Source organism: Lutjanus erythropterus, chromosome 8 (assembly GCF_056507025.1).
Source record: "Lutjanus erythropterus isolate fLutEry1 chromosome 8, fLutEry1.hap2, whole genome shotgun sequence".
NCBI lineage: Eukaryota > Metazoa > Chordata > Actinopteri > Lutjaniformes > Lutjanidae > Lutjanus > Lutjanus erythropterus.
Genome location: NC_139324.1, coordinates 28,601,916 through 28,614,604, shown reverse-complemented (window position 1 = coordinate 28,614,604; position 12,689 = coordinate 28,601,916). Strand labels below are relative to the sequence as shown.

The 12,689-nt window shown below is 39.2% G+C and overlaps 1 protein-coding gene across 2 annotated transcripts in view; it reads left to right on the top strand.

Annotated features, from left to right (window-relative positions):
* The window catches only part of b3galt1b (UDP-Gal:betaGlcNAc beta 1,3-galactosyltransferase, polypeptide 1b), an 86,295-nt gene extending 74,726 nt beyond the window's left edge, over positions 1–11,569 (top strand). For both annotated transcript variants that reach the window (XM_084724090.1, XM_084724089.1), the window contains exon 2: positions 10,029–11,569. In XM_084724090.1, the coding sequence (XP_084580216.1) occupies positions 10,264–11,250 (987 nt within the window). In that variant the 5' untranslated portion in view covers positions 10,029–10,263 and the 3' untranslated portion in view covers positions 11,251–11,569. The remainder of the gene's footprint in view (positions 1–10,028) is intronic.
* Positions 11,570–12,689: the final 1,120 nt, after the last annotated feature.

The following is a 12,689-nucleotide window of genomic DNA, read 5'->3' as shown; positions in this document are numbered from 1 at the left end:
TATTAAGGGTTATAGATTAGAACTTAATCTATGAACCATTTTAGATTTAAAGGTACCCTGTGGAGTTTTGACCATTAGTTTTTTTGAGTGAATCGCTGATTGATTTGCATCATATACACATGAGCACGCACATTGTAGAACTTTAATCAAGCCTGAAAAGCTGAGTAACAATAATACAGCCCAAACCCGACATAAGCCCATGAAATATGTGAGAAACATGGCCCAACCCGACCCAAACCCGTTGGGTCCCGTTGGGTTTAGTTAGTTTATATTAATTGAAAATTCTGCGGTTAATTAACACAAAATAAAGAAAATTCCACTGGTGCTCGACAGTTTTAGGTTAGTAAAACTTCTAAGCAAGTTTGATGTTTTCACTATTTATTACACTTAAATTATTAGAGCATTCAGTTTTAAAGTGTGCAAACAGGATTTTGTGACGTCACAAGTTTGGAAGCCAGTCAATATGCAACTCAAACAAGTGCGATGTGGAAACTTCGAAACCTGACTGATTTTTTTCAGTGAAGTAGGAGACATCTTGTCCTTTAAATAAAAAATGTCCTATACATAGTCTGGATTTTTCAGTGAAAGACAAGAAATAGATGTGCTTACTTTTATTTCACTTTTTTTGTGGGGAAAAAAAGTAATCAAGTATTCATTCACATTTTCATATGTCTTAAAACGTGCCCAGAGGGGATCTTAAATGAATTAATTAGACATTATAAGAGGCATAATTACGTATAAACACAAAGTGTATAACATAACTACGAACAACATCATTTTTATGAAAGGTTTAATTCTGCTTCTTTTTACGATAATGGATTATTGCAAAATCTGTTTTTATTTGACAATTCCATTTTCCCAGTGATTATTTTATATTTCATAATGCCACTTTTTATCACATAGTCTATTAGTTAACAGTGCTGTTAGCTGCTAGTCTAATAGTTGTGTGAAACAGGGTTTGTTATTGATTTAGGTTATGCAATTTGTCGGTCTGAATGACACTGTAAAATAAGACTTTGAACAAAGTGAATTCATAGTTATGAGCTGAGATTTATTCATTTAATTTATTCAACACTTTGGGTCACCATGGCAACTTGGAGAAGTAGACTTACAGTAGCAAAGAGTAAAAGGCACAGCACAGAAAAAATAAATAATGATGTAAATATCATTACAAAACATGAATTATCTAGCAGGGCTCTCATTGAAAGCGATGCCACAGTGTTTAGAAGAAGTGTGTGTTTTCTCCGTTGATGTGCTGAAGCCATCTGTGTTTCCAGAACAACAGATCTTACAGTACACAACAGACTTTCTGCAACAGAGAGACAGACTAATGAAAAAAAAAAAACCCTAACAGGCTCATTCTTGTTTAAAGGATCTGGTACTAAATTTGCGTTTCCAACTCGGGTTTTTGTTTGACTGGTGTTGCATAATAGAGTTGGGGGTTAGTCAGGAAGCAAAAGCCAATATCGTTTATTTTACCAACTTTTCGACATTAAAGTCTGCTGTAGGGTGTTGAAGGACAAAGCAGCTCAACAGACATTAAAAGGAGGATATGACACGTGTGGCACAAGGTGAAGTGTCCTCAGTTACATTGACATGTTTTGGGAGGAGCACAGAGCTACCTGGTTCATCAGAAACCACCACAGGAAAGCAGTTCAGTCCATCAATTAGGCTTAATAAAGTCCAAAAAATATCTTATGCAAATGACCAAACATTGGAGAAGGGTGATACATTTGATAAAAAATAGTTTTTGTTGATATCCAACAAGTAAAATTAGAATGAACATACTAGAATTATACTAGAAAAAAGAAAAAAATGTTGCAGAAAGGTTAGAAAAACATTTTTTCATAATGAAACACTATCATATTATTGTAAAAAGTAGAATAAAGTTAAAGGGGAAATCTGAAACATATTTACTGTAATAAATCATAAAATGACCATGATGTTTCTTCAGAGATCAAGGACACATGTTGAGTTTAGAGACTTGCTTCACTTGACATGAAAACCTTTGAAATTTCCATTTCTGACCTGAATAATTCTTTTGCATGTCCATTTCACTTTAATATTTGCAGAATGGGTAGGAGTCTGTTAATGAGTCATAAGAAATCATTAATAATCCTTTAGAAGGCATAGATTCTTGTAACAGTTATAACGGTTGAACAGTATGTCAGTGGAGTCGGTCAGTGGCAGGCAGTCACTGAACTCAAAGTCCAGAGTGTGTGTTTTCAGAGCAGTGGGCTTTTTGTTTTCAGGAAAAAAGGCTTAACTTTACATGAACAGACAACTGACAGTTCTAATCAGCTGATCAACTTACGGTGTAGGACTTGTCCCTTGTTATTGTCAATTCATGAGGATGGGAGCATCCTGCACTCCTGCTGAGCCCCTGCAGGCTGCCTGCAGTGTCTGGGGAGGAGGGGGCGGTTGAACCACACTGAATATTAAACAGGATTACAACCTGCTTAATATGCAGTCTATGGCTCCAACTCACTATCTGGACTGCTGTAGTCATTTTTGCATATGCAGTTCCTACATATCGCTCCTTTAAGGGCAGAAATAGAGGGAAGACATCAGGGTTTGAATACAAAATTAACATATAGGTCATTAGGCACAAGGTTAAGGATTAGATCCCAAAAAGTCTCTTTTTAAACAAAACAAAAATATCCAAAATCTCAAATGGAGTACCAAAAACAGTGGCTCAAAAAGTACAGAAATATTCAAGTAAATGTTATGAAAAACACATTTTAATGCCCTTGAAACCGTGTGCACGGTCACTCTCCTTTCTTCTCCAAGGTCAGTGAAATCTCAGCTTTAAGCTCACAAATGTGACTTTTAGCTGCATAATGCTGGCAAGGAGACTTTACCGCTCGCTGTGCTACAATTTTTCAAACATCTCCACTCCATCAGGCAGTCCTGGCTTTATTCAGATATCATTCAATTATTTGTTATTGTGGAAAAAAAAATACAGGCTTGTTCCAGTGCGAGGGTTTTAATCTGCATTTCAAATTAAAAGTCTGAAGAGAGGTGTGAACAAACGGAGGAACCCTCATAATGTTATCCACATGTTACTGAACACTAAATATAAAACGGCAAGGATGTTTGTACTAAAAGAGTGCGGTGTAGATATACAGTCAGTAAGATATTAAACTGCAAAGCACATACTATTAAAATTAAAATTACTCTTTGATTAAAAGTAGAAGCAGTAATATTCAAAGAGTATTGTGTCAAATGAAAGCCAGAGGTGATTAATTTAAATTTTAGGCACGGGCTCTCCTGGATACTCCGGCTTCGTATGGAGCAGTTAATTCAATCTGGCAATCTATTAGCTCTGAGACGTTGTTATTGGAAAAACACTTTAGAGACCTGTCTATAGATGGTCAGGGGGCCATGAATCAAAACATTTTTGTCGTGTGCAGAAGGGAGCGTAATAGCCCCTTTTAGAAACCAGTCCGCCGAACAGTCAACCCAGAGGCTCACAGAAAGAAATGTCACGCCTTGATGAATGGCTGTCTTTGCGCTGTGCTCCCAATACAAGTTTACCTCCTGCTTTATAATAAATCATGATAAACTGGGCCTCTGTTGGTAGTATAGGCTAATTATTTCCTCATTTCAGGCCCCTCCCTGTTGCGTTTCTTCAGTATGTTTCGTGTCCTTAGCATGTTCCTCCCCGTGTGGACATGTTTTATATTTTACTATCCCTTCTGCCAGTCACAGGCCCAATCTGGTCACACACAGCAGGAGGTTTTATGACTGACTCTCTGTGTGACATCCAGTATTATGGAGACTGATTGGAATAATGGCTCTGCAAAGGTCTGGCGGCCTGCCTGCGGGCTCTGCTCCATGCTACAGTAATCTAAACACAAGCTGGAGTCACATCTCAGCCACCACACAGGCAGACGAGCACAGACCGAAACCTGAAAGATGGAGTATCTTCAGTTCATGCGTTCATTCGATAGTCGGTGTATTACCTCCAGTAGATGGCGGTTGCTCAATACCAAATATGGTGAAACTGTTTAGCTTAATATTATGTTTTCTATTTGTTTTTAGAGTTATTAAATGCTTGTCCAGATATTCCCTCTTTTGTTATGTGCAAATTGTTTAAATTAATGCCAGTAATAACGCATTTGTAAATGTACTTTGTTAACTAACATTATGCTATTCGCACTTCACACTCACAACTTCAAGTAAACTGACGTTTAAACTGGACTTTTGTGTAGCTAACATTAGTAGTTGGACTGCGCGCCTATCGTTAGCGGTTGGTCTGTGTAGCTAACATTAGCATTAGTATTTCCTGTAAATATTTCTTTATATTAAGTCCAAAATGTTGCGTTCTTGTATGAGGACAGTATTTCCACAACTGAAAGCAGAACTGTTGCTGTAAAAGGTATTTTTAACTTTTGAATCCTGCTAATAATCCCCATTTATACTAAATGTAACCATAATCTGATTATGTCTGTTTGTAACAGTAATGGAATAGTTAATTTTGGGTGGGTATCCTGGAATCCCATTATATGTCATCCGTTACTCCCCAAGCTTGTAATTTAGCCACTTAAAAAAGGGCCACCTAAAAAAATGAATATCAGTTTAAATTCACTATATTTTGAATATTTTCAACACTTTGATTTTGCTGTCAGACAGACTTTTCTGACAGAAAACTGCCAAATATCGCTCTCTCAAAACTGACCAAACTCCATAAGTGAAATCAGTAATTTTATCTTGCAGAACACAAGAGTTGGTGAACCACTGCTGCCTTGATCTGTTAGTTTATTCGTTTTATTATGTGACGAACTGTTCCTTTAAAACACCAAAGTCACATAATAACACAAACAAATCATCAGGTTGAGGCAGCGGTAGACCAGCAGCTCCTGTGTTCTGTGAGGTAAAATGACTGATTTTGTCTATGGAGTTTGGTTGGTTTGGAGTGAGCAGTATTTTTGATCAGAAAAGGCTGTCTGAAGTCAAAGTAAAGCTGTGAAAATATACATATATATGTATATGTATTATTTGCGTTAACCTTTTTGTGGCCAAAATGTCAAATATAACTCTCTCCAAACCAAGCTTAGCTTCTGTGCTGGTACTCCTCTCTGCTTCTTCAAACTCAGGATGTGCCCAACTCCATCTCTTGATTAGTACATCAAATAATCTGAACTATCCCTTTAATGGCAGACATTCAGATGCAATAAAACGTGTTTCTTCTACATCATCAGTCAGAGTCGGGGACTATTTGAGTAGTCCATTTAATCTGATGTTGCGTATGCACATGAGAGCCCCACACCAGCTTAGAAAGCCTCTGGAGGTTAAGTTTTACAGACTGGCAGCCAAATGAACTGTCACATAAACACTGCCTCCATTCTGTCTCATAAATATTTTGCTCCATTCTGGAAAGTGAGATTTCAAAGTGACAATGTGGGACACAACAGTGACTGCTTGCTTCCAGCTGGCCCTGTTTGTTGTGTATTTGAACATGTGTAAATGAACACGCACTATGTGCCGTGTTGTTTCTTAGTTTTCAGCTTTCACTGTGTTATTAACCTCAGAGCAAACAGTCATTGCTTGGCCGTCCCCTGTTATTATGTTTTCAGTCTACCTGACCCTCCATGCTCCTCTGGTATGAGAAAATATTGGCATCTCTGAGTAAACTGTTGTTAAAGGGAACGATTGTTTGCCTCTGTAAATCCTGCGAGATCTAACGGTAATTTCATGAGAGGAGGAGAAATCGGATATTGTGAGCAAACACTCTCAACATGGGTTTTTCTGAGGGACTCTGGAGAAAAGGGTTCAGTAGAAAATAAACTGAGGAGTAACACATCTGTAAAATGATCTCAGGCTGATAATCTGCTGTGAAAAAAATCTATTCCCAAACCGTCACCAAATAAACATGCAGTCACAGTGCAAGAGACGGACACTGTAAAGAATTAAAATACTGACGGCAGAAAAAACAGCATTTTATTGTAATTTTACAATGCATCTACCGTAATTTATTATATCAGTATAATACTGCATATTAGATTACAATAGATGACAGTAAGATAACTGTGGATTTTATGGTAATTTTACGGTACCTAATCCAATCCAAGTATCACAGTATTAAAAATAATGATTACTTTCCCTTACTATGCTGGAATTGTTTAGCCTGATTTAATGTTTTTTGTTTATTGTAGGTTTATTAATTATTAATTATGCACATTTAAATGCATGTTGTTAAGTAACATTATGCTAAACTGACATAAATTTATACATACACCAGTGTCACCACCCACTGTCCCAAAATATTTTTCAGGATTAGTAATATTGGCAGGTTAGCTAGCTGACTGATTTTCTGTGTGGCTGATGTTAGCAGTTGGTCAATGAAGTTAGTGTTAGCGGTTGATCTGTGTTGCTAAAGTTAGCATTTGGTCTGTGTGGCTAATGTTAGCAGTTGGTCTGAGTAGCTAACTTTAATGGTTGGTCTGAGTATTTGCAGCCTATGTAGCTAACGTTAGCATTCGGGCTGTATACATAATGTTAGCAGCTGGTCTGTGTAGCCAATGTTAGCGGTTGGTCTGTGTAGCTAACATTAGCAATTGGTCCTAACTGTAAATGTTCCTTTAAACTACGATGTTCAGTTCTTGGATGATGACTAATTTTTACAGTTAAAAGCAGAACTTTCACTTTACTGTGACTTTCTGTGATTGATTGATTTAATTAATTAATCATAACAAAAGTGTTTTAACAGAGACATTAGCCTAATCATCAGTACAGTGTTGATGAAAAGTGACTAGATTTGTAGGTATGATAGCACATATTTCCACCACGTGACAGAAAATACTGTATTATATTGATAAATTAGTTATTGTCTGTTAAATTAACCAACTGCATTACCTGTTAATTTACATTTGGAGGAAGAACAGTTAACAGTAGTTCACACTGTTGTAAATTTACTGTTAATTCATAGCAGCTCATCAAAGTGACGGTTTATTTCTCATAGTACACAGGCAAATAAACCAATACATGTGATAGAAAGAAAAAGGCATTGTTTTCACTTCATTATGGCTACATTTCTCTGCTCAGACCAGGTTTTGCTACCCTCCAGCTTTGAAGATGGAAGCACAGATAGTGTTGTGTTGCATTATGGCCTGTCTCCTGTGAAGCGCATCCTCTGATCTGCCTTCCCTGAATGAAAAGAAAAGTCACAAAGAGCTTCAAAAGCCAAGATATATGATCAACATACATATAGCTGTGCAGCCACCTGCGCAAAAAGCTGCACACACATATGCCATTTCCGTGTCTTCGCCGCAGAACGAGTGCTCATGCCAAATTTCTCTCACCTCACTAATAGGCAGACAGTATAGCAGAGCAGAATTGAACAAAATCAGTAGAAAAAAAAATCACCCCGGGGGGAGAGGCTTATCATGGCACCGCCGTGTTCCCTTTGTGCCACCATATCACGCTGTCATGCAAAATGCTGCCAACCCCACAGCTCTTTTGAGCCACTGAACAAGAGAACTTGTAACCTCTTTTTTTTTTTTTTTGCCTTGGTTGAAGTTTCAAAGGGCATTCGTCTGTTCTTGTGAAATGTCAACGTGTGCACCGGGATCATGTATTTAAAGGTCTAGTGTGTAAAATTTAGGGGGATCATCATGACAGAAATGGAATAAATTATTCATAAGTATGTCTTCATAATGTCTGATTACCTGAAAATAAGAATTATTGTGTTTTTGTTACCGTACAGTGAGCCCTGTATATCTACAGATCCTGTAGATCCTTCCGTGGCACACTGGCTCTAGATACGAACTGTTGTGTTTCGGGTTTTGTTGCCACTGTAGCTTTTCTTGCATGATTGGAAGAGGAGGGTGAGGCACAGGGCAGGGTATCTTAAAAACCTATAGAGTAGCTGTGGCCATTCAGAGCAGGCCGATTGCTCTGCTCCCCATACTCTGAAAACTACGCCCACCACAGGGGGAAACATTTGGCTTCACTGTATGCAACCCATGGCTGAAACTTAACAAAACGCCTGTAGCTAGTCAAAAACATCTGGGAAGTGAGGACATTAATTGGTGAAGTTTTGAAAGTGAAATTCTTTCTCATTCTGGCTTGATATACGACTTCAAGCGCTCAACAGTCCGGGGATCTGTTGTCATATATTGTGCTTCATAAAACACCACACATTTTAAATGGGATAAGTCTGGACTGCAGGCAGGTCAGTTTAGTACCTGAACTCTTTTACTTTAAAGAACGCTGCTGTATCATGTGCAGATTGTGTCTTGGCATCGTCTTGCTGATATAAGCAGGGACATCTCTGAAAAAGAGGATGGCAGCATATGTTGCCCCAAAATCTGTATTTACCTTTCAGCATCAATAGAACCCATGATGCCGGCTTTTGAAGTTAGTGCTGCTAACAGTCTCGATGGTCCTTTTCCTCTTTAGCCTGGAGGACAGGATGTCCACGATTTCCAAAAACGATCTGAAATGTGGACTCGTCAGACCACAGCGCACTTTAACACTTTGTGTCAGTCCATCTCAGATGAGCTCGGGCCCCAAAGAAGTCAACAGCGTTTCTGTTTGTTGTTGATTTATGGATTTCACTTTGCACGGTAGAGTCTTAACTTGGATTTGTAGATGCAGCGACAAGCTGTTTGCTGACAACTGTTTTCCAAAGTGTTCCTGAGCCCATGTAGTTAACCTTATACAAATATGTGGGTTTTTAATGCAGGGCTGTCTGATGGGTCAAAGGTCACAGACATTCAATGTTGATTTTCACCCTTGCCCCTTACATGCAGATATTTCTTTGGCCTCTCTGAAATGTTTAATGATGTTATGGATTCTTTGTGGTTCAGTTGTGTTTTTTGAGAAACTACTAGCCCATTAAGTTTTCCACAAAGTGTTGAAACTCATCCCATCCATGCTTGTGAATGACCGAACCTTTCCAGCATGCTCCTTTAATACCCAATCATGGTCCCGTCGCCTGTTACCAACTGACCTGTTTACCTGTCAAATGTTCCAGGCTGGTGTTTTATTAGCTTTCCACAACTTTCACAGTCTTTTGTTGCTCCTGTCTCAAGGTTTTGAAATGTGTTGCAGGCATCAAATTCAGAATGAGTGTATATCTATAAAAAGAACAATAAAGTTTGCCAGTTTGAGCATAAAATATATTGTCTTTGTACTGTATTCATTTGAATACAAGTCTTAAAGTATTTGAAAATCATTGCATTCTGTTTTTATTTACGTTTTATTTTTCAGTCTAATGCTGTTGCACCCCTCTAAGACATCATTGTGTTGTGACTGTGCTGTCTTTGCCCTCTACCTAAATCTTGCTTCATTATCACATGATCATTACCATCAACTACCCTGTGTTGTTTGTTATTGAATGTGAGAACAAAATTAAATTAAAAATTATCGTCATAATCAACATCATAGTCATCACAGACTGGATTAGTTTTGGCACAGTGAGGCTGTAACACAGTATGCAGGAAATCCACACATCACAACGTGTGCTGCCACTGAATAACAACTTCACCACTGAATAATACCAATCTGTCACATGATGAGTCACTTTTGTCAGACGGCTGATGGCGCCGCCGTCTTCCCCACATGTGTTTCAACTGCTTTTGTAATTTATTAGATATTGATTTCATCTGAATCCTTTCCATTCTTCCTCCGACTTGATTTACTCCAAGGAAACAAATTAATTTTTGAAATTGGGTTGTGATGATTTTTTACTCCAGCAGCCAAATGATGAGTTTGACACATCAACTTTCTCTGCAGTGTTTCTACAGTAATTGAGGTTATTTATTGTATAAATATAATATGATACTCAGGCAAGCATTTGCTCATTTATTTGACTTGTTGCTGCAGTTGGTGATAGCAAAGAGTGTGGTATGCTTTTTATTCATATTTGAGTGACCATTGCTGAGTTTATTGGATTTAAAAAAAATAAAACTGCAATAGTTTCTCTCATGATTTATTCAAAAATATATTTTAAGGGCCCGTCTGATATATATATATATATTTTATATTAATGTACCATTTCTCTCTCTTTCTTTTTTTTTCAGATGTAAATGGAGAAGCAGAAGTGTCACCAAGAGAAATTGGACGTCCATACAGTTTTAAAGAGCTCTGCATTAAAACGCAAACAGCATCACTTCTCTCTAAAGTAATCCATTACTGACAATTAATGTCAAACTGCACGCTGGAGCAGCTTCATGCTGCCTCGCCGGGAGAAACAGCACTAATGGAAAGAAAGCCTTATAAGATCCAGCTCATCAAAACACACCTAAATGCAGCATAATGCCTTCAAAAGTATCATGTTTATACCTGTTGACAGTGGTCTGCTGGGCGAGCGCTCTGTGGTACCTGAGCATATCTCGCCCGACGTCCACTTATGTCGGCCACATGTCCGTGCCTATACGTAAGACTGTGAAGCCCCACAAAAACATCACCTTCACCAACATCCGCACCCGCCCCCTTAACCCACATGCCTTCGAATTTGTCATCAACGAGCCGAAGAAGTGCGAAAGCGTCACCCCCTTCTTGGTCATCCTCATCAGCACCACGCACAAGGAGTTCGACGCGCGGCAGGCCATCCGGGAGACCTGGGGGGACGAGAGCACCTTTAGCGACATCCGCATCCTCACCATCTTTCTGCTGGGCAGGAACACCGACCCCGTCCTGAACCAGATGGTGGAGCAGGAGAGCCAGATCTTCCATGACATTGTGGTGGAGAACTTCATCGATTCTTACCACAATCTCACCCTCAAGACCATGATGGGCATGCGCTGGGTGGCGACCTTCTGTCCCAAAGCGCAGTATGTCATGAAGACGGACAGCGACATCTTTGTCAACATGGACAATCTGATCTACAAGCTGCTGAAGCCCACCACCAAGCCGAGGAGGCGGTATTTTACAGGCTACGTTATAAACGGTGGTCCCATCAGGGACATGCGCAGTAAATGGTACATGTCCCGGGACTTGTATCCTGAGAGTAAATACCCGCCGTTCTGCTCGGGCACCGGCTACGTGTTCTCAGCGGACGTAGCCGAGCTCATCTACAAGACTTCATTACACACGAGACTGTTGCACCTGGAGGACGTGTACGTGGGACTGTGTTTGCGTAAGCTGGGTATACACCCGTATCAGAACAGTGGTTTCAATCACTGGAAAATGGCCTACAGTCTGTGCAGGTACAGACGGGTTATCACTGTGCACCAGATCTCCCCGGAGGAGATGCACCGCATTTGGAATGACATGTCCAGCAAGAAGCACCTGAGATGTTAGGAGACACGAGGACCACTGAACAGCAGCTTAAAGGGATAGTTAGGAATATTTGAAGTGGGGCTTTATGAGGTATTTATCTATAGACGGTGGATTAGCTACAGAGGATGATGGTCAGCATGTCCCCAGTTTGGAGAAGCAGAGAGGAGCATCAGCACAGAAGTTAAGTGGACAAGGTCAGCAACAAAAGGTATTTTAGCCACTTAAAATAGACCCACCTAAGAAAAAATCTATATCCGTTTAAAGGTGCTAAATACAACTTTCATTAGATGTCAGCAAACTAACAGTAATGCCTCGCTGAGCAGGGAGTGATGTCACACTCCCTCTGGCTCTTCCCTGCATCCGTTTTCACCGTGACAGCCTGGTGAATAACTTTTTCATCTTACAGCTAAACAGCACACTAAAATATGTTTCTGAAAACATTTCAGGTGAGAAATAGGTGATTCTGTGACAGAATATTTAGCCATTTCTGATCAACGCTGGAGTTGGAAATACTCATGTCTAGATTGTGCACATTGTTATGGTTATGGTTGGGGAAAGATCTTGGTTTGAGTTCTTTATGGGTCCAGGGTTCCCGTCTAGACATGAGAGCCAGAATGGTGGCCTAAACAATCACTACAAATGTGCTTTAGGTGACATTTTAGGTGAGAAATAGGAAATGTATCAACATAATCTTGATCCATATTTCATTAACACTGCCTGGTTTGACCGTTTGATCAGAGTTTTGTGAGCAGTGTGAGTCAGAAGACACTTTTCCCCCAAAAACTTTATTGAAAAAACAAAGTATGCATTTGTGTTGGTCTGAGATGCTGGTGCTCTACAGTGACCGCCAGGATAAATGTCTATATAGCACCTTGAAGTGTGCGCTATATTTAGAATATTTTCACCACTTTACTTTGCCGTCAGACAGCACTTTCTGACAGGAAACCACTGTTATATCAGCCAGATATCTCTCTCCAAGCCAACCGAAGCAGACCCTGCAGGATACGGGAGTTGCTGATTCATCGCTGCCTCGGTCTGTTAGTTTGTTTGTGTTATTGTGTGACTGTGGTGTTTTAAAGATTAGTTTGGATTCACCAAAATCAAAAAATTATACAGACAAACTAAGGCAGGAGTAGACCAACAACTCCTGATTGAATTTCTGATTTCACCTGTGGAGAGTGGTTGACTTGAAGAGTGTGATATTTGGCTGTCTGACAACAAAATAAAGCAGTAAAAATATTCTAAATATTGCAAATACTCATATATTTTTTTTTTTAAGTGGCTAAACTATGTTTTCTTGCTTCTTACTGGTACTCTTCTCTGCTTTTCCAAACTGGGTATGTGCCAGCCGCTGTCTAATGTAGTTAATAGACTGTCTACTCATAAGTACCTCATAATATCCCACATCAAATAATCTGATCTATCCCTGTAATTGTTTTTTTTATTATTAGTTTTTTGGT